The sequence below is a fragment of the Uloborus diversus genome, chromosome 2 (assembly GCF_026930045.1).
Source record: "Uloborus diversus isolate 005 chromosome 2, Udiv.v.3.1, whole genome shotgun sequence".
NCBI lineage: Eukaryota > Metazoa > Arthropoda > Arachnida > Araneae > Uloboridae > Uloborus > Uloborus diversus.
Window position 1 is genome coordinate 201,858,654 of NC_072732.1, and position 26,583 is coordinate 201,885,236.

General features: G+C 33.0%; 1 protein-coding gene across 1 annotated transcript in view; it reads left to right on the forward strand.

Annotated features, from left to right (window-relative positions):
- LOC129216243 (voltage-gated potassium channel subunit beta-2-like) overlaps positions 1-26,583 on the forward strand; it is a 128,541-nt gene that overhangs the window by 88,020 nt on the left and 13,938 nt on the right. The window contains exons 3-9 of the mRNA XM_054850442.1: positions 3,576-3,701; positions 6,207-6,250; positions 6,331-6,368; positions 10,220-10,299; positions 15,761-15,805; positions 15,886-15,930; positions 25,465-25,508. Of these exons, the coding sequence (XP_054706417.1) occupies positions 3,576-3,701; positions 6,207-6,250; positions 6,331-6,368; positions 10,220-10,299; positions 15,761-15,805; positions 15,886-15,930; positions 25,465-25,508 (422 nt within the window). The remainder of the gene's footprint in view (positions 1-3,575; positions 3,702-6,206; positions 6,251-6,330; positions 6,369-10,219; positions 10,300-15,760; positions 15,806-15,885; positions 15,931-25,464; positions 25,509-26,583) is intronic.

Genomic DNA, 26,583 nt, shown 5'->3' on the forward strand with positions numbered 1-26,583 from the left:
CTTGTCCCCCAAACTCAGTGGCGCCCCGAACTTAAACATTTGGGAAGGCGAAAATGCTCAATTTTCCGAATAGAACTCGAAATTTCGCCGAATGATGATAATTTAGCCGCATAGAACTCCTTTTGCCGAACGATGCCGAATAAGGAAATTTTCAGGAGGCCACAGTGACTTCCCATGACCTCCCATCCCGCCCCTGTCCAAACTACCCGGATTTCCGATTATCCGGGGATTGATTTTGGTCCCAGTTAATCCAGATAAAGGAAGTTATACTGTACTTAAATGCGTCCAGGGTCGCCGAGAGCCAAGGTTGGCTCTTTGTCACTTTGGTCACCGCCCCCCTCCCCTCCCCCAGAAAACCTATCAAACTTATGCAACCCCGATTCTTATCCGGGACCCTAATTACCAACTAGGCCTCTCGTCAGCCCTGAATACGTCGCCCACTTCCCTAATCTTCACAAAATCAAATTCTTACAGAAAGTCCCCTTTGGTATACATCTTTTCAAAACCAATGATGTCATATTTAAACCAATTAAATTAGCCCATTACATTTTATTTTAATTATATTAAATTTTAACTAAACAATAGCTGCTGCATGTCAAACAGAAGGAAAAAATCTAAATTAACTGCAAAAGAGACCTAATGATAGTTTTGTTAGTTTATATTTAATAACTTTAATCAAACGGACTATAATTAAGTTTTAGAATACTAAAATAAGTACTAGGTAAGTTGTAGTATCTTATGACATTTTAAAATGTCGCCTGGAGAAGGAAAAATATTCACAAATCGAATTAAATAGACTGAAATCAAACTAAACATTTCTCTTGTTTTAATTTTTCTCGTCATTATAACCCTCGGGGTATAAATCGGAAATTTGTCGTTTTCTTAATCGAATTTCAAACTAAGCAGAAATACCGTACGCAGCTGTTATTTTCTTCAAATTTACGAATATTATTTTCTTGACATTAAAAATGCGTAGTTCTCTAAGTGAATTAATGATCTTTGAGAGAAAACATAAGCAATGGCAAATATTTGAGCTTAACTGAATAAAAGCAATTTTCGATAAACTGCATCATTGAAATTCTACTTATATGTAGGTAAGTTGCTTAGAGAGGGAGTAATTTTCATTTTTTAAAAACCCGAGAGTATATCACATCCCCTTTTACCACTGACACTCCCTTTTTTACTTCCTTTTACGAAGCAAAGGAAGTACTGTATTCACAAAAAAATTTTGACTCAAAAATAGGCCTTAATTTCCATTTTGCTCGCCCCCGAATAAATGCTGAGTTTTTTTTTTTTTTTTTTCTACCCGACCACACGTGGATATATGTCTAAGAACGTATAGACACCCGAAATATCCATTTTGACGATCCTGGAACTAATTACAACGCGTTTTCTCGTGACGTCTGTATGTACGTGCGTATGTGCGTATGTATGTCGCATAATTCAAAAACAATATGTCCTAGAAAGTTGAAATTTGGTATGTCGACTCCTACTGGATCTAGTTGTGCACCTCCCCTTTTGGTTAAATTCGGATGTTTCTAAGGGGATCTTTTACATCTTTTAGGGGGGGAAATCATTGTTAATATCAATGCAAACTCAAGAGGTGCTATAATTTGGCAAGCACTTGGCGACATATCGCCAACTTTTGGTCGCCAACTTTTGTCAAGAATTTGTTTTTCTTTATTATTATTATTATTATTTTAATCTGGTTTCAATTTGGCCACTATTGGCGATGTTTAGAGAGTTAATCAGTGAATCACATTAAAATGTCTAATATTGGGAAAATTAATCTGTATAAAACGTTTTTTTTTTTTTTTTTTTTTTTTTTTGCTTCAGTTCGCAACAAACTTGGGACAAAAATATTTAAAGTGTTTCTTTGCTTACTCCAAGGCACTACTATTATCATTAAATTGGTGTAAAAGGAAGTCATGTGATGCACACATCAGCTCTTTTTTTTCAGTTCCCAAATGTAAATAAAACAGTTTTTTAGCTTTTTCCTCACCAAGTCTATCTTTAATACTATTTTAAATTGGATGCATGTCGCCATCACAGCTTAATGCTTCTATGTGACATCACCATTACTGTATTTTCATAAATACAATTGAAGGGCTTGGGGCAAAAATGTGATGTGCCACATGATGTGAATTTTTCAGCAAACCAATTTCCAATTTAAAAATATTTTTTTAAATTTTTTCAAAGGTATTATACATTTTATATTCTGGAATACTAAAATCAGATATGTTTTCTACCAAATGACATAATCCATTGTCATGTTTGTTTTAGTTTTAGCTATAAGAAACGAAAGTTTTGATCGAAATGTCACTACTTGTGGCTTGTCACATTTCTATCTCGAGCCCAATCAATTACATGACCAATTTCTCTTTTTTTTAAATTGACATGTTTTTAATTCAATTTTAAAATTAAGACAACGAAAAAACACTGATTCTAAAACGTCAATATGAAGCGAACATCGACGCCAGTCGATTGAGAAGAAAAAAAAACAAACTTTAAACAAAAAATTGGATGATTTGAAAATATCGATTTTTTTTTATTTAAATTAATGTAACGAAAGCATTTAGGCTAGACAGTTATGCATTAGTGCGTGCGAACGTTAACGAAAAAATTGATTGAATTTAATTCATAAATGATTAAATTCAATTCATTTTGAAATCTGAAAAGAAGTTTTTGTACGAATAGAATACATCCTTTACTTCCGGTAACGAAGATAAACGGACATAATTTAAATTTTAGCCCAAAATTTTCTTTCATTAATTATACATTTTCAAGAACTCGTGCCAATTAAATTATCTTCAAGGGGGGAAACCAGATTATTATTAGTGTTATTCGTGATTTTTTTTAAACAAGAAATAAAAAACCAGAATTTCTTTAAACTTGAAGGATATTTTATTCATCTTTTGAAGTACACCTTGTAATTTTTTGAAGTCATTCCTACCAGAATTAGTGGAGTTAAAAGCTGCAGTCCGTCGGTGGTCGCCATCAGAGCTTGTTGCTGGTGTGCATTACCGAAGCCACAATTTTCCCCTGTGATCATTACAATTTTTCTTTCACGTAAACAATATATTTTCCTAGAATAATAACCTAATTGTGATCAAAAAATTCGAAAATTGCACGTTTTTGAGGCGTTCGATTGCAATGTAATGTTTTTCTACCATTTGTTTCACAATTCTTGCATCAAAAAATAGTAATAATAATAATAATAATACCATCGTAGAGTTAGTTTCATATAGATTATAATTGAATCAAGAATATTCACACAAATTTCCAGAACGATTGGTCAAAAACTCTTTGAGCTAGATTGCACACCAGTTGAAAAAAAGTCGTTTCGAGAAAAATGCGTTTGAAAAAAAAAAAAAAAAATGCTGTGAACATTTTCGAATCTCCACAGTCACTTTCAATGCTCATAACATCGGAACTAATCGAATTGTTTCACTTAAATTTTGGCAACATATTCCTGAATAGTTTTACTAACATTTTATGACAAGTGGATTTTTTGACCGATCTAAACTGGTTTTTCCCTAAGACGCACTCGAATAATCTATTTTGGTTTTCAGCAGCAACCGTGCGCCAATTGCAATCCTGGAATGCATGGAAGAAGGATTACTTTCAAGTGAGAGCTCAATGGCTACGAATCCCATGAGTCGGCAAGTTTCCCTGTCCTACCCGCCCACTATGAGATACAGGTAGGCCCAGTAACAGATTTTTTTTTCTTCAAAAGTCTGCGACGGAGACTAAAGATTTACTAAAAAGTCTGCAAAATAAAATGACTGTAAATGATTGTAACATCTAAATCGGCACCGAGCGAAAATAACATGCAAGTACAAAAACCATTTATATACCAGTGGATTATGTCCCAGAAAATAAGGCACAAATCTCCATTAGCTGAAACGTAAGAATTTTTCTCTTTAAATTTCTTTTGGGGGGTTTTTCCTCCCTCAACTAAGAAAAAATCTGCAGACTATCTCAAGAATCCGCTCGTCACAGCGTCGCGCTGTTTCTGCTCTCGGGATGATAAAACTTGACTATGGAGAGATTGCGGATGACCTTGAAGCGGAAACATCATTTGAGGCAGTGAGAGGCAAAGGGATGTAATAAGTGAGAAAATTAAAAATTTGGAGATAGCACACATGGTAGGGGAACCCCTCCTCTGTCTTGGGGCAAGAGGTGGCACTATAGTAGTCCTGGTAAGTGCTGCTGTACAACTTGATTTAGGAAAAAAAATCAATGAAAGCTTACCTAGAACGTTATCTTTATAGTCGCTTTACTCGAAACTTTAAAATGTCCACTTACATCCCTTTGCTTCTCCCTGCCTCATTTGTAATAGGTAGAATTAGACAGAAAGAGCCGAGTAGTTGGAGACGCGTTCTCGCTGATCACATCTATTACAAAATAATATCAATAACAAGCTACCTACTACAAATGTGGATGACTTTGAAGCGGAAACATCATTTGTATCATTTGTAATTGATAGAACCAGCCAGAAAACGTCGAGTAGTAAGAGGTGCGCTCTCTCTGATTCTATCTGCTACAAAATAATAACAAACAACCTAACAAATATTAATAACAAATAATACAAACGATATTTCCGCTTCAAGGTCATCCGCCATCTCTCCGTGGTCAAGCTTCACAATCAATGTTTCCGCTTGAAGGACATCGCCAACTTTTCGTGGTCAAGCTTTAGGTACTCAATTTGAAGCGTTACGTATCTCTTCCAAGACTTGCTTGACTTGGTGTATTCATCTCTGAACTCGAAGTTCGCGGGGTTTAATCCTGATTTTGATTTTTATTCTTGAGAAACGAGATAGCAATGGTTGTCGTGACACTTGTCCACCACTCATAGATTTGCTTAATGGGTGTATCCCTTGTTCTTCCTCAATGCAACGTTTGGGCAGCCATTATAGGATTGTCCTCTAGAAGGGTAACATTTTCCCAACACACAACTACGGGTTCAACATGCAGGTTGTTTTGCACCTTGCTGAACTTTGTCTGACGGTGCTCTTTGCATTTCACAAGGCGCTGTCCCATAAATAATACTTCTATTTTTTTCATGAAACTACCATTCCAATATACGTATATTTTCTGAATAATCCCTGTCATACAGTAAAATCAGTACGGACAATCCAACTTATTCTCGAATGATTTTGTTGCCTAACTTACCAAGATTTCATCTCCATAACACTACAGGCATTGGAAACTTAATTTTCCCACGATTTGCTCCCTTTATGAACTGCCCAACATGAAAAAGTCAGATATTAAAGTTTTGAATTTGGACTCGGATTAACCACGAATTAAAAACTGTTGTATATAATGATTACTAAATTGCTGCTATAAAGCCTTATACTAAGATAAAACCGTAGGAAAGCCTTATAAGGCTCTAGTTTAGGAAATTGGTAGGAGTGCATTTAGAAGCTGGTAGCTTCCATGTGGGACCATTGCAAAGCTCTCTTCTTCTGGAGGGTCTACTAAATAAAACGTTCCTCACAGGTATATACTGCCGTGGGCAGGTGAAGGGCAGTAACTGCAAATTTTTCATTTTCCCTTTATTTTGCATTTTTCTCATCTATTATACATCAGCTTTATCTTACGAACTTATTCAGTTCCCGTTGGAAAAAAAAACACGAAAAAAACGTCTCATTCCAACATTTCCCTATTGTTAATATGAAATCCAAAATGCTTTACAAATATCTCGAAAACTCATTTCTTCATACACTGCCGTTTACTTGCCAACAGCAGCTATGCACTACTAAATGTATGCAATATGATTTCAGTTAAGTAGACTTCACATTAACAACAGAACTTGTACATCTGTGGCTCTGTTCCACATTTTCTGAAATATTGCATATTTTCACTTTTTTTTTCTTCAGTTTTCGAAATAATTAAGAGTAATTTATTAATCCTCACAAAATGTGATCCAGATTAATCATACAACTGTATTTAATAGAAACAATACACCATCATTGCATAAAAATTTTACATGAAAACCTTAGTTGCACTCTTTTCTATTGTTTCGCAAGTAATTCAGTTTTCTTGTCCGCCGTTGCTTATATTCAAGTGTGTGTATATGCATAATACCATTAGTATTATTATTACTATATTTGTTATTATTTAAATATCATTGTTTGAAATATTTTGTTTTTACCTTAATATTTTGCATTATAAGTAATATGAATTTGAATATTTTTTTCCAGAAATTTAGGGAAATCAGGGCTAAGAATCTCAGCCATTGGTTTAGGTAAACTCTTTTGAAGGATTAATTTAAAAACTGCAATAGATCATGGCTTTTTCATGTATTGATATTTGATTATTTTGTAGGTACTTGGGTCACGTTTGGATCCCATATCTCTGAACAGGTGATTTTTTTTTCAACATTAATAAAAGTAATAAATTTTAACCTAACCATTCCTTAAAAATGTACTATAACCTGAAAGATCTCACCCTGATTCAGATTTTACTGGGATATATATTATATTAATCACATGTGCCCATGTGCAACTTTAAATTATATCATAAGTTACTAAAATATTTAATGACTTATGAAAACTTCCAGCGGATGCTATTATTGCGAAAGAATGATATTCTAAAACGAACTTCCACTCCTTAAGGAGTCTAAGGACCTTTAACCTTCAAAATTTTTGATTTTCGGGAGAAAACAAATATGTTATGCATAATTTTGTTCCGAACAATAGGATTCCTTATTTATTACCATATGCAAAAGAAAAATATTGAGTTAGTTTAAAAACTAAATTATGCCTAGGAAAATTTCTGTCAACAGCAGCTGTTTAAATCTCCTTTTCTCCGAAGTCTGTTTTTCGATTTCGCTCGAAATATCTCAAAACATTTTTTAAAATTTCATTAAACTTTTTATGTATATTTTTGTAGCATATAATTATAACTTGAACCTGAATTCTACTTAATGTCAAACTTTAATTTCTTTAAAAAAAATATCCCAAAATTTAGGTTAATTTTGATATTTATTTTTAAAATTTTAGAAAAAAAAAACAAATATATATTTTTTTAATTTTAAATTTAGATCCCGAGGAAAATATATGTCAATACTTTCAAATTAATATTTTATTATACACGTATTTCATAGCAAGAGGGAGAGAGAGAGCGCGCTGTAAGATGTTATTCTTCGAATCGTAAGAAAAATAATATTTTTTTTTTCCTGCAATAAAATTGTACTGTTTAAATGTATGTTACATCACTTTTTTCTCACATATTTAGCTTTCATTTAATTTAAAATTAAAATAATAACTTGTATTGAATTTTAGTTACAAGTAATGGGTATTTGTAATGCCGCGTTAACATTTTAAGAGTAATGAGACCCCTTAACTTGTTTAGTTTCTACAATGCAAGTAGTTTTTAACTTATGCAAAAAAAAAACACATAACAGTAAAACCTGTGCAGTTTACCACCTTTCTAAGTTGATCGATTTTTCTCCTCCCTCTTTTTTTTTTTTAATCATAACCCTTTGACCACTGCAGTACTGCAGCACAAGTAGTCAGCTAACACAATTTTCTTTGAATCTGATTTCTTGAGATTTCTTTAGATAATATTAAATAAGAGATAATATAAGGTGAATAAATTTTAAAGTACTTAAGTGGATACCCTAAGACTAACTTAAAAAAATAATAATAAAAAGGTAAAACATAATAAAAAGGTAATAACGTTAAATGATGAAGAAGTTTTATTATCCAACGTTGGCCCGTGTTATCGTAAATTTTGTGAAGTTTTTGATTGATTAAATTACACAACTTTTACGCAAATTAGTGAAAAGTATTTTATGTCTCTAAACCTATACCTTCCACTGTAGCAGATTAGTTTTTAAGTATTGATCTACTAACGTGGAACGTACATGTGAAGAAGTAAATGTTAATTTAATTTGATTTAATTATTAATAAAATTATGCATATTTCAAAACAGCACCGAATAGAATGAAGATTTTTCCTTATGCTGGTACATTTTCTCTTGCAACTTTAAAATATTGCATGCACTAGTTTCTTCCAGATATTTAGTAACAACTTTAATAGCAATATCTTGCAACAACGTCCTACGTTTTTACCACAGCGTTTTTAAAATTAATACCTCGCTAACGTGAGATATTTTGCACAACTTTTAGTTTCGTAAATTATAGAACATAACTGCAGTGATTCCCATCGCTTTTAAATTGATAAATATAATTTTATTAATCCACTAATTTGGATCCACAACTTTCATTAACATTAAGAACTTTTTAATTCTCAATTCATGAAAAGTAGAAATAAGCATTCTCCTTTGCTCAAGGGTGGATCCAGAAAGTTTTCAAGGGCAATGCAATTGATTCTTATTTCTTACTTTTTACTACATTTAATGTATACAGGTTTACAAAAACGATCACAAAGGTTTCGGACTACAATTTCGAAATATTTCCGGGGGATGGCAGAAAACCTTCCACCTCCTTTTCCCAATCGCTAACATTCAAAAACTCTGCTAAAACTGCGTCATTTGAACTTCAATATCGAAAAATTACCGATGAGGTGCCCTTCAAGAGAGGGGTGATCGCCCCATCACCCCTCCCTTGCATCCCCGTCCCTGCTTTCCCTTAATAATTTAGTTTATTGAATTTCGCAATAAAATGAAGTATACTCTATTGAAATTTAAATGCATAAATCATAAAAAGAAATATAAATAAATAAAATAAACCTCAGGACGTTTGTAGTTCATAACAAATACAGTAAAATCCCGATACAAGGAGCTTCAAGAAACCATAAATGTTGCTCGTTGTAACGGGAATTTCACTGTAATGGAATTCAAGCAGTAATAGCAATAAAAATTGGACTGAACATTTATTTCGTTGAAACAGCTTCCTTGTATTGGTATTCGCTGCACTGAAATTTTACTGTAGGGCACGTTTACGCGGATTTTTTTCAATGAATTTTCTAATTTTTATGTTTTAACTTAGGCAAGTTTGAAATTGAGGTTTTAGGAAGCAGTTGATGGAGTCAAAATTAGTATATTCAGTTGTTGCTCAGTTTGTGTTTTTAATCGTTAAAAAAAAAATATTTTTGAGTCCAAGTCGGTTGCGTAAACTTGCCCTGGACACGGGGCACGTTTACGCATATTTATTTTGACGCCTAACGTGGTTCTCTTAGTGTTTTGAACATAATGTCTTATCATCGTTAAAATAAAGCAAATTTATTACAGACAGAATAGTGCATAAGGTTAAAGCTGAACAGGCATGAAGACAGCACTATATGATTGTAAGCTATAAGATACGAATGTGTAACTTAACTGAAAATTAAATGGTAATTTTCAAAACTTAACAGCCGAAAAATGCTAAAAAGGTTTGAGACAGTTTGGAGCAAAAAAAGTGTCACGGGCTCATTTGTAAGACACAGTAAGAACGTGCGTAAAGGTGCTTCGACGTCAACGCGTAAACTTACCTCGTCGCCAAGTTTGGATTTATTTTTTACGTGCAAAAAAAATTAATAAGATTTCAGTTCATACAAATTCAATTCTCAAAAAAGGATAAAATTTTGCTAATTTTTATACATTTATTTGTGCTTAACTAAGTATTATATTTATTCACAATAAGTTTTAAAACGTTCAACACAAAATTTACTCAACTTGATAGAAAGCAGATTATTCTTTCTGCATGATAGGCCGAAGCTCGACTCATGCTCGAAAACCTAAGAAAATTTGCTAGGGAACAGCCTCAATCTGTTGTGACTGTCGGCTCTCCAGTTATAATTCGTTTTGAAAAAAAGGACACTGCGTAAACTTGCCCCATGCGTAAACCTGCCCCGGTCTTTCTCTATCACATAAAACTGAAAATAAATTTTCGCTCGGCAAGATAATTAACAATTTTAAATAGAGTAACATTTCATTGCAGCGAATATCAATACAACGGAAAACCCGTTTCAACGAAATAATTTTTTTTTTCCATTTTAATTGCGATTACAATTTCATTACAACGAAATTCCTGCTACAATGAACAAAATGTGCATTTCCTTCAAGTTCGTTGTAACGAGATTTTACTATATTACCATCTTGTGAAAAAAAAAGGGAAGGTGTTTGAACATTAAAATAAGAACTATTGTTCGTTATTAATCATATACTGGCTAAAATATTATTTTTCTGTTATGAAAAAAAAGGCAATAATAGCATTAAATTGAAGTACAAGTGCAAGAATTTTCTTCTAAGGTGATATTTATTTTTGCAGATGGCTGAAGATATAGTTTCCGTAGCATATGAAAATGGAATAAATCTATTTGACACAGCGGATGTTTACGCTGGTGGAAAGTAAATATTTTGTTTTTTACTGATTTCTATAAATCTTCGGTGTTCATTTTGATCTAACATGTGTCTTAAAATTTTTGAACAATGATCATAATCAAAAAAGTGCTTAGTTATGCAAACAAATATTTTTTTAGAATTAATATTAAAAGACTTTGAACACCTTACTTTAAAATAGTTTTCACAAAATTGAATGACGAAGTTCTATATCGAAGCGGTAAAGTGTAAGTTTTACGGTGTGATAAAATAAGTTTTTTTACAAAAAGAGAAAGAAAAGAAAGGAAAAGTAAAAGAAAGAAAAAGTAAAAGTAAAAGAAAGAATGAAAAATAAGAGAAAAGAAGAGAAAGCAGTAAGGTTGGTTAAAAAGCGGTTGTTTAAAACTTTTAAAGCTTAAAAGATTGAAAATTTACGTACAGCGCTATAACGTTTTCTTTCATCAGCGGGAAAATTACAGCCTTTGTGGGTCTCTAAAAGAACTGCCATTACATTGTGTCTAATGCTTTTTTCTTTCATGCTTTTTGAAACGTTTAATCTAGAAGTGGTTTTAAAGTTTGGATGTATATATAACAATGCACGATATTTGTTGGCGATTGACTCGAGCCAAGCCTTAGACTCTAACATGCTCATGCGCAGACTTTTTAACTAGACTTTAGAGAACTTTTCTGAAAACAATTGATCAATTGTAATAAGATAGAATGTAGAAGCTAAGTGTCGAGCGGTAAATGAAGATTTTATATATATTATTTTCGAACAGAACTGCTTACCTGTCGTTCAAGTTTTTATAAGAAGAATGCCTAGATCAATACACAAAAAAAGAAATCCACTGAACTACGGATTTTTTTTTTTACATATAACAAGCAGATTTATATATAGCAGTACAGATAGAACAGTACAGATTGATTCATAATATGACTTCAAACCAATAATGGTTCTGAGGAGTTAGCCCTCTTCTCTCCGAGTTCCTTTCTGTTGCTAGCATTTAAACAAATCGTGAATACACCTAAAAAAGAACAACGACTACCAACGCTTGTTTGAATCTTGATAATACTTATAGTTAGGGCAAATCTCTCAAGCTCCCAAAAAATTTCCTTATTCGGCAAATTTAGAAAAAAAGTTTTTTATTTATTTATTTATTTATTATTATTATTATTATTTTTTTTTTTTTTTTGAATGATGCCACATGTACCTACATGTTCGTTCACTCGTTCATGTTCATATTTCATCATTCGGTAAAATTCGAAATTTCCTTCGGCAAATTGAGGGTTTTCTCCTCCAAAAAATTTAAATGTAGGGCGCCACTGGCTGTGAATAACGTTGAAAGTACTATGTTGAGTCAAATGCGGTAGGACCAGGACTGTCGCATTGATGTATGCCGTGTAGCCAAGGTTTCACACATATAATACTCATAAATATGTAAATATAGCTTAAATTGTTTCTGTATTCTTTCAAATGTTCTTTTCTGCTGTATTTATCTTAGTTTTACTACAGCGCTTCGCAATTCCAGAGGAAAAGGCGAATGTATTGGGTCTGGGTCATTTTGTATTGTATCTATGTATGCAACAATCTAAATATGAAAATATAAGCATTATGCAGTGGCGTATCTAGCATGGATGACACCTGGAGCGGTAATTTTGGATGTCCCCCCCCCCTCTACAAACGCAAAAGGAAAAAATTTTTTTTATGTAAACATGAAATTTACGCAATTTTGCGAATCAGCTACATTCGTGCTACAACGAAATTTTAAGTGAGCGAATGTGCAAAAAACAAGTAAAAATGGGGGTCTAGGGGGCTTTCCCACGGAAAATTTAAAAATTTGAAGTCTTAAAAATGCATTTTAGCTTCATATTTTTCAAAAACTTGCAATTCCACTTTGGATGTCACCCCCCCCCCGGGACGGGTGATATCCGGGGCGGACCGCCCCACTCACTCCCACCACCGTAGTCACGCCACTGTATTATGATGTTTCAAACAAATGATGGTATTCGTCGTTCTTATTTGTTTGTTTGTTTTCACGATTCTCAACATATACGAGTAGGCAGGAGCGCAGAGAGGAGAGGTCAAACTTCCCAGAGTCGTTAATGGTTTCAATGCCATATCGTCAATCCTAGAATTGTATTTGTGAACACCTAAGAAGTTCTATGATCCCCCCTTCCCCGAAAAAAATCTAGATACTCTAGTAGAAACAAATACTAACTAGTTTTTGAGCTTCAAATTATTTGATGGGCGTGGCGAACCCTAGTAATTTTGATATTCAAAGCGTATATTAAAATGAAAATTCAAGTTAGTGACAACATATCTGAAAACAAAAGTCTAGTAATGTAGGACTAAATCACTAAAATCCTAAAAATTCGTTTTAACGTAATTCTACCGCACAGAGTTTGTAGTTTGGGCAAATACGAAAAAGGATACAAGCGAACTTATTAAAATTAAAAAAAAGGAAAACGCTTTTAACGTTCAGACCTTGCGATAGGCTTTAATTGATAAGTTTTTTTTCTTAATCATGATACACAACAGCACCTGCCAGGTCTACTGGTACCATTTTATACCCCAAAACAGGGGAGAAGTTCTACTACGATTAGTACTAGTTATCACAAAATTTTTAATTTTGGCACTTACACCCCTTTGCTGCCTCAATTTAAAGTTTAAAAGCTTGAACAGTTCGTTATATGCTGTCAAAATTAGGTAATTAACTGATTAGGTAGCACCTGAAGTTAAATATTTCAAATCTTATGCTGTATGAATTATAGTGAGTTAAATAACTTTAAAAAAAAAACCACAAACACAAAAAAAAAAAACGTAGAACATCAGTGCTGTTAAGAATCTGGCACTTTTGTTTATTAATTACTCAAAGAAAAAATGAACTAGATACTTGCAACTAATAAAAGTTGATTTGTTGAATCTCAGAGTTTGCTAACTATTATATGCAACTGAAAAGTCTGAAAAATTTGGTATGCAAGAGCTTTCAAAGGTTGTAAAGAGAGCAACTGAAAATTACAAAAAAAAAAAAAAATCTTAAGAAATATGTTTTTTCGGCAGCGTTCAAACTTAATTGAATGAACAGCTTTAATTTATCAATCTTCTTTTATCCTTACAAAAGAAACCATCATTAATTCATTCGATGTGAAATATTAATCTGCTCAAAATGAAGCCAAGGTCACATGAATGTCATTAATTTGATTTAAGATAACGCCACTTTGCATTTTTTAAAATTTTAATCATTGGTGATTAATTATTACAGCGTTGGAGAATTCTTCACATAAATCTTGATTAATTACGGGCATGTTTTAAAGAGCTTTTAAAAAAAAAAGCTCTCAGTACTCCAAGAGTTAATCATGAAAAAAGTAACCTACATACTTTTATGTGTTCGCACATGATTTGATTGAACAAATTGAAGGCAACGTTTTGTTCAGATAAACTGATTTCTTAAGCAAGAAGAATAAGATATACTTATGTTTGACACAAGGCTAACTTGTAAGTTAAGCATAATAATACTCCAGCTAAATATTTCGGCATTAGAATTTAATATTAAAAATGAACATTCCAAACAACATATAGACAGGTGAAATGCGACAATTAGTAATTGCTTACAAAAATTCTTTAGTAACTTTCCAACTTTCTTTGTTAGCTTTCTACTTCAAATCATTTATGCAATTTACAATTCAAAAATATCTTTACTAGAAAAAGAGAGAAAAAAATCCACGTACTTCTTTCACTTCCACTGCATCCTCTAGATGTCAAAATGTTATTTGCTTGGGGACAGGCATCATTATCTGCATGTAACAACACAACTTCACTGCATTTGTTACTAATGACATCATCAAAACTTACACAAAGAAAGTGATGAATTAAATGTTTGACAAAGAATTTTAACCGCATTTACTTTGTTTATTATTTGCAAGGTTTCTCAAAGGGCGTTTTTCAGAATTTTTTCAAAAAATTCATAGGTATTAAATTTTTCACTATTCGGACTGCGTGAGGAGAGGTGCAACTTTTACTTCCCTGCACAATCAAAAAGAAATATTGTCTTCACGAAATATTTATCATTTAAATATTAAATTATAATTTAAATTTCCCTATAAATTGCCCTCGAAAGAAATCTGATTTTTTTTTCTTTTTTTTTTAATTATTTCCTACAAGCTCGGTAACATTTATTGGAAAACTTTCCCTTTTAAAAGATAAAAAAATTCATGGAAAATTGTTATCTTTTAAGGAAATGTTTCTATCTTTGCAAATGTAAGTGATACTTGAATGAAGATCCATACAACATATGAGGCAGTGAGAAGCAAAAGGGTGTAAATGGCAAAACTAAAAATTTGGAGATAACCAGTACACATGGTAGATGATCCTCTGCTCTGTCTTGGGGTAAGAGATGGTACTAGTAGCCCTAATGGTTGCTGCTATACAGCATGATTTAGAAAAAAATTTCAATGAAAGCCTACCTAGGAGCTAATCTTTAAACGCGTTTTGCTCAAAACTTGAAAATGTCCAATTACATCCCTTTACTTCTCACTGCCTCGTGTATTACATAGGGAGTAAAACTAATCTGAAATTTGCAGTGTATTCCCAGCTTTTTACGATCAGGGCACGATTAAGATATAGTGAGACCCTGAGCCAAACACTTTTTCGAGGGTCCCCCGTAGTGAAATTCGGCAATTTTAGACATTGACTAAAAGGATTTTAGCCATTTTGGGGCCCTAGGTTATGTCCTAGTTGACCTATTCAGTAATCAGGCGTTGCTTACAATGCCGGATAAGCAAAAAAAAAAAAACTTCATTAAAACTTTTTTTGCTTTTTTAACTTGCTATTGGTGGCCCAAATGTGTTAGTGATTGAATTTTCACCGAACAGTGTGACCTCAAACATAATCTTTATGTAACACTAGTGGCACCCGCACGGCTTTGCTCGTAGTAAAAAATTAAAAGGTCTTTTGGTTCGCCTGTATATTTACAAATAATGTATGATGAATTTCTCGCCAATTGACTTGCCCATGTTACGGTTCCACGTAATGATAACTTGGTAAATTACTCCTCCATCTTATCATAATTTTGCTCGGGAAAATGTTCTTAAAATTGGAATACAAAAAAAAAAAAAAAATCGAATTTTCGAAAATTCGCTTCGAGGTGCACACTCTTAAGCTACAAACTAATTCCGTGCCAAATTTCATGAAAATCGGCCGAACGGTCTGGGCGCTATGCGCATCACAGAGATCCTGACAGAGAGATCCAGACAGAGAAACTCTTAGCTTTATTATTAGTAAAGATAAGTAACATAATAATTCGTCAAGCACTCTCTAGGATACCCATACTCTCTAGATCTGCAGAAATATTAATTTTCAAAAATGTAGAAAGGTTTTGGCTATGAAACGGTAAATCTAAAGCCCCAAACAATATATGAAAATATTCAATTCTTGTACAAAAGTTTCTTCTCATGCTTCTGTACTCATTTTGAATTTTGTTTCTCCTTTTAGATCAGAAATGCTATTAGGTAGGATATTAAAGAAAAAGGAATGGAAGTAAGGGTCTTTTGGTTGGACTTCTTTATTTCCGTTTTCGGAATTAGTAATGAGTTTTAGAATGTTTTCTCTTTTTGCAGACGTTCTTCATATAATGTAGCAACAAAATTATTCTGGAGCGGAAGGTATGATCTTTTTAAATTTAATGTTCTGTCTTTAAACTTGTTTTTACAGAATACGAAGCTTAACAAATTTCAGTTATTGTTTTTATATTGATTTAAATTAGCTAAAATTTCAATGCATTTTACACACACACACACACACACACATGCACACACACAATAATGCAAAACAATCCAAATTTACCTATTCACTACATTATATATCTATTTAAATTACAGGAATTAATCAACTCAACAAATAATGCACTGTCTATGTTTATCTTTTTGTGAATAACATGTCTTATTCAAATATACATAATACGTGTTAGAATATCAGGTTTCATGACATTCATCCCATTCTTTCATATTATTGCATTTTGTAGCATTGTGTAAATAATAAGAAATGTGTAAGGACTAATTTCAATCAACAATTATGTTTCAATACATTTAAATTAGATTTAAGATTAAAACTCATAAAACAAACCACTGTATAGTATTTTAACAGCAACAAAAATGTGGTGTTAATTACTGTCAGTCTTGAAACTCTGTATAGTATAAATAGGATTTCCTTATAGTAATACAAATTAAACCTTTTATTCCAATAATCAAGATCGATTCAAATGAAACATTCTGAATTTCTATTCAAATCTCTAACATGAAGCAATTATAACTTATAACGATGGTGAATACTTTTAGGTCATTTAGTTGGTAGGTAGTATCCTTGAAAATCTTCATAAAATGATAAAGATACGAAAATTTGTCTTTTATTTGGCGTGAGGACAATAATTATATACTCAAGCCTGTTTTTGTGCAATTTTTTAATACGACTTAGCAGTAAGTTTAGTTGCGAAAACTATTTTTACAGCTACTCGTGATGTTTTGAACGAATTTTTTTTTATGCAGTACTGTGCAACGCGCAAAAACAGGTTTGAGTGTACATGTATTACTAGAATATAGTTTTCTAACACAATGTACAATTTCTTTCTTTCTTTTTTTTATTTTATGCGAAAGAAGCAATTTTCGTTAAGATTACTGTTCCCTTATTCGCAACTCCTGTGCTCGAATACGCTACCTTGCGGTGATGAACTAAGAATACTAAAGAAAAAGGTAAAACATTCCATTCCACGTGTTTTCTTTGGGGTAAATTACAGGCTTCGAACAGTTCATGATGTAATGTAATTTCAGAATAATAGAAAAGAACGCTTCCCACAAACACGATGAAAAATTACTGTCATTCACTAAGCGTCAAAGCAAGTTATAAGTTACGGCATTTGTTTGTTTTACCTTTTTCATCCGCCATTAGACAGCGCCTGCACCGTCTGCTATAGTTTATTGGATTTGCGAATAAGTATTCGATAGACAAAAACGTGGAAAACTTTTTTTTTTTGATCGTTTATACCAACCAGTATCATTTTAACAGAAAATAACTTTTAGGCAAAAAAAAAAAAAAAGTGACCGTGCTTTCAATGTACAGAAATTAATATTTTCCTTACTAGTAAGCCATGATTCCTTCAAGATTTTTGGATAAACTGTTCATTCCGAGCGTGTCATTTCATCTTTTCTAAGCGGGGGAGGGGGGGGGGTGAAGGGGGAGGGAACATACTCGATGCAAATTTTATCAGAAAGCATAAAAAACCACGAAAACTTATTTGTATAATTACTAATTTTTCAAACTCATGGGGCAATTGTTGCCTGCAGCGGCCGACAGATTAATGAAGAAGAAATTTCTTCAACTCTTTAAGTCAACACTTTTCAGTTAACAGTTCAGTTATCTATTTATTTTTGATTTATTTTGACGCGCATAGCGCCTAGACCGTTATGCCGATTTTCAAGAAATTTAGCGCAGAATTAGTTCGTAGCATGAGAGTGTGCCACTCGAAGCGATTTTTCGAAAATTCGATTTTGTTCTTTTTCTATTCCAATTTTAAGAATATTTTCCCGAGCAAAATTATCATAAGATGGACGAATAAACTACCAAGTTATCATAACGTGGAATCGTAACATTTGCAAGCCAATTGGCGAGAAATGCACCATACATTATTTATAAATATACAGGCGAACCAAATGACCTTTTACGTTTTTACTACTGGCAAAGCCGTGCGGGTACCACTAGTGTACAATAAATGCAGCACATAAAAATATCTATTACTCAATCCATTCGTATACGCGAATTTTATGGGGTTGTATGTGCATTACAAGAAACTATTTACTGGTTATGTTACTAAGATAATTTTAGATGAAAATTAGTGGAACAAACGCCAAAATTAGCCGATTGCAACAAATTAATCATAAAAACAATTAGTACTTACAAACTTTGTTACAGAATATTCGAAAGTTAAAAGCCCGAGTTTAAAATTCCGATAATAGAGGGTAATTGTATGTGTAAAAATGTCTCAGTAATGAAAACGGATTGATCACTCTACTAGCTGTATTTCAAATGAAAATGTTGGCAAATTCTCTACGTCAGTTCATTTCAAGACTCCATGTACATGTTATAATTTTTCATTTACGAAAGTATTTATTAAGTTTTTGCATGATGAAAAATTATGAGTAAACAACTGATCCGTTTATTTCGAAAACCAGTCAAATGCCACAATTGCTAATGTTAGGAATACATTTAAATAACCTTATCAAGTTATTCAATGATGATTACAACATTGTTCATTGAAAGAAATATACCTGAACTAGCCACCTGGCGGAGACCAGCTGGTTAGCCTTTTTACGCCATTACCCTTTTTATGCAAGCAGCCGCCTACGGTGGCTGTTTAGCTTTCTTGTCATTCCCTTTTTTAAGCCAAGATTGCAGTTTGCGGCGACTTTTATCTACTTATGCAACTTATCTCAAAATATTCTTATCTAACTCCTTTTATTTTAACCCAGCCGCCCATTCTCTAACAAAAACAAAGATTTAAAAAAAAAGTATCTCCTCTGTTCCTTGTAGTGTGCAAAAAGTAGCGTTTGCAAAAGAAAAAAAAATATTTTTATTGAATTAAATGCCCAGGCAGCGCCGGGTACCCGGTTAGTAGTGAACAAAATTCATGCATGCTCCAGAGAAGCCTTGATTCAAAATTTTCATTGTGATTACTATTAATATTGCTGCTGTAAGGCAACGAATTTTTGTAACAATGGGTTTTTTATTTAATCATTTAATGGGGAAATTGCATGAAATTTATCCATCATAACTTTTTTAAATTAAGGGATTTAGAAGTAAATTATAGCCTATGTTTCTTCCTTATAAGGTATCCATCTGTGGTGAAAAAATAGTTAAAATCGGTCCAGTAGTTTTGAAGCTTACCCTGGACATACGTACATACAGAAGTAGCCGTATATGTATATAGATACTGTTTACCATCGATTACATGGAAAAGTTAATATCCGGTTTATTGGCGGAAATGGACGTATCTATTAGTTTATAGCGATGTTAGTTGGTTTGTTACAGATGTGCACTTTTGCCTCTCTATTATTTAACCTTAGTTTTGTAAAAATGAAAATTTGCTCTCAGCAACATTTTTTTAAATCTAAAGTACATTCGATCTATATTCTCACGGCAAGAATTAATTTCTTTATTCACAACTAAGTTTTGAGCTTACCATTTTGCTTTTACGTTCCTGAACGAAATGAAAATTTTTTCTTCTCTTTTTGTTGTTTCCATGATAACTATTTTTGTTTTCCCTCATTTTATTTTTTGAGAATGCAATAAATGAATAAGGCACTAATGATATTATAAAAAGCGTGCATCAAAATCCCATCGTTATTTTCCCTTCTTCCCTGCTAGATTCATTCAGACGGAATAGTCTTCATAGGCGGATTTATGGGGGGCAGAGGGGGGCAATGCCCCCCCACTTCTGGGAGGACTTTATGTAATAACAACACATCTTCTAAAAATTTGAAAAAATATTTTTTTCTTTTTCTTTTTTGAATAGTTTAGAAGGGCATGGGTAGATTTATAGAAGGGGGGGGGGCATAGTGGGCAATGCCCCTCAGTTTTAAGAGGACTTTATATAGTAACAACACATCTTCCAAAATCTTAAAACAGAAAAATCATTATTATTTTTTCTTTTTTGAATAGTTCAATGAAAATGAAGAGAATAGCGAATGTCCTTTTCCGATGGGAAAAAAGAAAAAAAAAGATCGTTAAATACAAATAGAACAGCTGTCATTGGGGTTCTAAAAATGTCTGAATTCACTATTTTGGTCTGAAAACCATTTCGGCAAGTATAAATAAAAATATAGCCTAAACAACCTATGCATTCAGCTGCAACACTTATAACAATTGAAGGGCTCAGTGGATAAAGGTGTTAACTGACAAATCCTTTGTTTTGAGAAAAACGCAGTCAAAGTTAAAAGGCTAGTATTTTTTATGCAATGGATAAAATGTTTCTCTTTTGGTAGCAAATGTTAGTTTTTTGTTTGAACTATCTATTATAAAATGATCAGCTGTGAAAACCATCAATTAATGAGTTTTTTTATCACTTTTATATAGTTAACACCTTCATCCACTAAATTTCGGATCAAAGTTTTCATACCATGCCAACGGATGATGGTAATAAAATACACTAATATCTATCTGGATCACATTTTTTGAATTATAAATTTAAGAAAACATCGCAATATTCTGCATTTAATAACCAAATAAAGTAAACAAACTTTTTTATAAGCTTTACTGTCATTTACATATTATTTCCATTTATAACAGTGCAGTAAAACCATTGATGTTCCTCTGGAAAAAACTTTTGTTGCTCTTTAAGATTTTGAGCTTTTCCTTTGTTATAGTTCCTGTTTTACCCATTTATCTAGGAAGACGAATACTAGTATTTGGTGGACTTGCTATTTTCTTGTTTCGTAGTAAATCTACTCTTTTAAATGGCAAAGATTGATCATAACTTTCCTTATATAGATAAGATCCATATTCTTCAATCCGAATCCATCTGATCCCATCCCTAAACTTAACTTTCTCTTGTAGACAATTTTTCTTCTTGTTTGTCAAACTTAATATTGTTGCAAGCATTTTCAGTATAGCGGAAATGGTTTGTCATATCAATCACTTTGTTTTTTCGAGATACACTCCGGATATCCCGATACTGGTCTGGTACATATATCGTTTCGTGTTTTCTAAGAACCTTCTCAATTCTTCCAAAATCTCGATCTGAATCTAGATATGTATGTCCCATTTCTGGAAATTTGTGGTCAATTGATTTGAAATAACCTTTCAATATAAGGAATGGCAGATCATTGCAAAGTTTTTGTTCTAACCAGAACAAGCGTCACTCCATACTATTAAACCGTCTTTTGTTTTCAGCTCATCATCTTTTCTATTGCCGTTGAAATTGAACTACAGACTTCTGAGCTTCCTCGATGGGCAACGTCTTCAGTCCATGTACAAAATGTGGCTTTGGTTACATTTTTATAAATTAAATGTATTCCTAGATTGTAGAACCATATCTGACGCAAGTAAAAGGCTTTTGATGTTGTTAATTTTGGCAACGGCATAGTCTGTTGTAAGTCAACGGTAATGAAAGCAGTACCATTATTACTTTTTGCATATTCTCTATCAAATTTGATTGACTCGAAAGCAACTTTGCAGGAAAGCAGCTTTCTCTTCATGTTCTTCATCATTATTCCCGGAATCACATGTGCTACCTGTATCGCTTCTTGGTTGTGAAAAGGACAAGTTAAATTCGCTATTAAAAATACTTCTGTATGTTCACTCTTTGACAAAAACAGTTTCTCGTTTGTGAGTTTCGTTACATCGTTCAATATATAAAGCATACATTTTTGAGGTACTAAAAAGAGGGGAAAGGTATTTTCTGTGAGGATTGCTGCACCTGGAATAATGTGAACTTTCTGCTGGGAAACTATTTACATGCTCCATTACTTATGCTTTCACATCATTTTCCAATTTGTGTGGTCTTGAACTGTGATGGCATCTTTTATCTGGTAGCGGTGCTGAAAACCCATTTAAAATAATGTTTTTTATGATATCAAGCTTTTTTCTCCCAATACCATACAAAGAGCACATAGCTGTCTTGCAAATATTTATAGTTTGACAGTCGAAAGTGACATAATATTTGTATGAAGCTGCCCTACTTTTCCTAGCACTTGTGCTCTGTCTTTTAATGCTATTAATTTCAGTACTATTAAAAAGTGTGCAATTTTTAGCATTCACATCTAGTTGATTGAATTCAGTTAGTATGGAAGTCCTGTCATCAATACTGAATTTAGAAGAACACTGTAAACGACACTTAACATGGCACAGAGTACCTGTACACACTGATTTTGCTGGTACTAATTTTTCTGTCTGGGAAACATAAACTTCTCCTTTCTGCCTAGCCGTAGCTGCTTTTTTTCGCTTCCATGCATGTGGAGTTCTTTTTCTTTTTCTGGATGGTTTTTTTTAGAGAAGAACATTTCAGTCAACTCTTCAAATTGTTCAGGAGAAGGTGATGTGTCTACTTTTCCATCGGTAATAAAATTTTCACATGCTTCATGTTGAATATCAAAAATATCAAGATTTTCACAAACCTTTCTTCGAACCAACGTTTCGAATCAAAAACCGTGCTAACTCTATGAAAAACAGTGCCCTCTAGTGGATGAAGGTGTTAACATACGTAAACACTTTTAACCACTAGAAAAAATACGGTTTTATGTTAGATAACACCTTTATCATCTAGAATCTCTGGAAATACACAGAATAGGACTTTCAATGCTAGCTTATATGAAATATAATCATTTAAAACTTTCATCCATCAACAAAACTCGTGTTTTTTAAAAATGTCAGTTAACACCTTTATCCACTGATCCCTTCAATGGACGATTATTTTTACAAATTAGTACCCAAAACAAAGGGAACCCCCCCCCCCTTCTCCCATTTGTGCTAACAGAAAAATCTACTGGTTATGATTTGTTTTCATTCTTTTCAGAATGTTCATTTTCAATTTGCGTGATTTCAAAAACTAGATATTTTGTGTCGTTACAGACGAAAGATTTTGAAGAACCTTCTGGATTCACACGTTTATACACTATATATTCATAAAAATATTTCTGGGAGCATGAATTGTTTTGCTGATGTCAAAGTTATGGGGAGTGTAGAAAATGAAGAACAAGCAAATCAGCTGCAAGAGGATCTAGATCATATTACGGAGTGGGCTGATAAATGGGGTACGGCTGTTAATGTTGGGAAATGTCAAGTGCTACTTTTAGGACATGGAAATAAGTGTACAAGTTATTATTTGCAAGGTTCAGTCATTAGTCAGGCAGAAAATGTTACTGATCTGTGAGTCTTAATAAGTCAGGATTTAAAGTTTAGCCAACAGTGCAGCATAGCTAGTTACAAAGCCAATAAGATGCTTGGGTTTATCAATAGAGCTATTTCAAACAAATCTAAAGAAGTTCTTCTGCCCTTATATAGAAGTTTGGTAAGGCCTCATTTGGAGTATGCTGTTAAGTTTTGTTCTCCTTACCTTAAGAAAGATATTAATGTATTGGAAAGGGTTCAAAGGCGGGCTACAAGGCTAATAAATGGACTTCCTCATTTAGACTACGGCTTAGAAGGCTAAAAACGTACAGTCTTGAGCAAAGAAGAAACCGAGTGGACATGATTCAGTTGTTTAAATTTATTAAAATGAAAGATATTACGGGGCTGAAGCTTAGCACTGAAAACAGGACAAGGGGTCATTGCTTTAAGCTATTTAAATCTCAGGCTAACATGGAAATTAGGAAAAATTACTATTTTAGCAGGGTAGTGGAACCTTGGAACAGCTTACCGGAAGAGGTGGTAATGAGCAAGGGAGTAGATAGTTTTAAGCGGGCCATTGATCTTCACTGGGGATTGTAAATTGACTAGAACCAGCCTACCAGGGCCCATGAATTGTTGCTAGTCGTCACTTTTGTATTTGTATTTGTCCAGATTGGTAAAATTGTAAAAATTCCTTAACCGTAAAAACTGACAAATGTTCGTAAAAATTACAAAAATCTGCTGGTAAGAGTGAATTACATACAAGGCCGGAGCCTATAAGATAATCAAGCGATAGCTTAGGGTCACCACTTTGAAGTGGGCCCATAACTCGCAAAAAATTGCATGATTCGTTCCTTAAAAAAAGGGAAAGTGCTTGAAAAAACTAATTTCATTTTCAAGTGCTTGAAAGCCTTGAATATTTGAAAACATGAGGCTACAAAACTTAAATTTTAAAATTTCTAACAAATGGTAGGGGAAGGAATGCCAAATTCAGCTCCTTACTACATTCTGCATCAAAAATGTAAAAATCATGGTTCATACGTTTGTAACATATTACTTGAAATACATTTTTGTGACTCACATGTTTCATATCTTGCTATTTATTTAATCCCGAATGCAGTATTTTGAAAATTTTTATGCATTGATTGCTTTTATCTTGCTCCAACTGCATATTGTTAATCTGTTTAGCCCACACAAAAAAAAAATCATTTTTGTTTTTTTGCATTGCTTATAATTAAAAACAAAGGTTGTTCTAATGAGAATTCTATAGCTTATTTTTTGAAAACTTAATAGCTGTTTTTTTTACAAAGTTTGAACAATACTGTACAACTGTATCATCTAGTGCTCAATTTCAGAGACTAGAAAATGCAAATGAGGTGCCTTAAATTGTTAAATGTTCTAAAATCCTTGAAAAGAATTGGGGCAGTATAACCTACTAGGGCTCTTGTGCCAAAACACCCAATCGAACCAACTAAATCTTGAAAATAATTGGACAAGTTTTTGAAAACCCTAAGCAAAGTGCGCTTCAATTTTATTTCTTAGCAAATGTATAAATTATAAATTGTTCAAATAATTAGTATGTTACTCTCATGTTACCTAATTTCTAAGTCTGTACACCATTCCTTTTAAAGCATTAACTAACATCACAAAGCACATTTAAATCATAAAACTTAGGGGGAAAAATAGACAAATATTTTTTTAAAAAGATTTTTGTCTATCCAATTAACCCTTATAATGCTTCAAAATGCAGAATTTTATATCCATTTTACAAAATTTCCTCCGGGGGAGAAACTTCCAGACTCCCTAAAATTGGAGATATTCTACATCCCACTTAAAAGGGAGCCCCGTGTCACTCTCTTGATACCAGTCACCCTTCTTCAAGTCAATTCAAAAAGTACAGCATGAAAACACATTAATGAAAACGACACACAAAAAAAAAGTAAAGCATAGCCTTATGCATCACAGGAGAACACCCCAAAACATGGGGGGGGGGGGTAATGAAAAATGTTGCTCAAAAACAATCTTGCCCCCCCCCCCCCCAGGAACTCAGTCCTAAATCCGCCTATGATAGTCTTTACTTGGTAGATTGCCAAATTACATACAATCCGCGGTCAATCAATATGTATCACTTTCAGTTCAAAACATTGCATTCCTAGAAAAATTTAATACGAAGGTGAAAATGTTTTTTCGAAATTTTAGAGTATGTCGCTTGACTGGTTTTTGAAATAAACGGTATAATTGATGTTTATAAAATCTGTATTGTAATTAACCCTTTCATAATCGATGTGTAATTAAGTATTTTGCTTTCAATGTTCACGTTCTAGAGGGGAATCTGAGAGAGGACTTTCGCGGAAATACATTATCGAAGGCAAGTTTGGGTAAATGCTAATTTTCGAATCTTTTTGCAGTTGTGTTGTCTCGATTTTTGTTTTGTTGGGAATGTGCATGAGAGATGTTAGTGCCTGTGTTCTGTTAGTCGAGCTTGCCGTAATGTAAATTCAGCGAGGAGACCTAACGCACTCACATTATAGCACAAAAATGGCATATTGATATTATTTTGGTGAAATCAGTCGTTTTCTGTTTTGTCTTGGATTGAAGTGCATACGCAAATGTTGTAATATTTCTTTTCCTTTCTCGCTCTGAATAAAGATAATGTAGAATTTTTACATATCGGCTGAAGGAAAGTTAATAGAGATCTCAGAATGCTTTTGGAACTGTAATGTGATAGGAAATGAAATAAGTGCAATTCCACGGGTAACTAGATGACTGACATTTTTGAAGCATAATCATACATATTTTGTAACATTCAACGCAAAATATATGTTATGCAAACGATCTTTAGCCCTGGAGTATTGTATTTTTAGAGCTAAATTTAATGGTATAACGGAACTCCCGAAATGCATTTTGGATGACTTTTAAATACTTATTTAAAACATGGTAACTGAGTGACATTTTAAAAACAAATATGTCAGTCAGTTACCACGCTTTTAACAATTTTTCTTTAATCGTCCAAAATGTGTTTTGGGAATTTTATTATACCACTAAATTCAGCCTAAAAAATACAATATCCCACGGAAAAAGATCGTTTTTTCGATGTATATTTTTCGTTGAATTTTACAAAATACGCATTGTTTTGTTTCAAACATGTCAGTCAGTTACCCGTGGAATTGCCCATAGATAAAATATGCCTTTCTTTTCTCCTATTTGTCCAAAACCAGGAATCAGAATTTTAAAAATTTTGGTCCTTTTTATGCCTTCTTCCCTAATTGATGTCTTAATAAGATAGGGGATGTCCACAAATGTTTTCACACTTTAAGGGGGAAGGGGGTTCAAGAAACTGTGACAGTTTGTGACACGGAGGAGGGAATGGGTCACAAGAAGTGTGACATCACGCATTTTATAAGCATATATGAATATTAAAAGTAGTTTGTCATGTGACACGG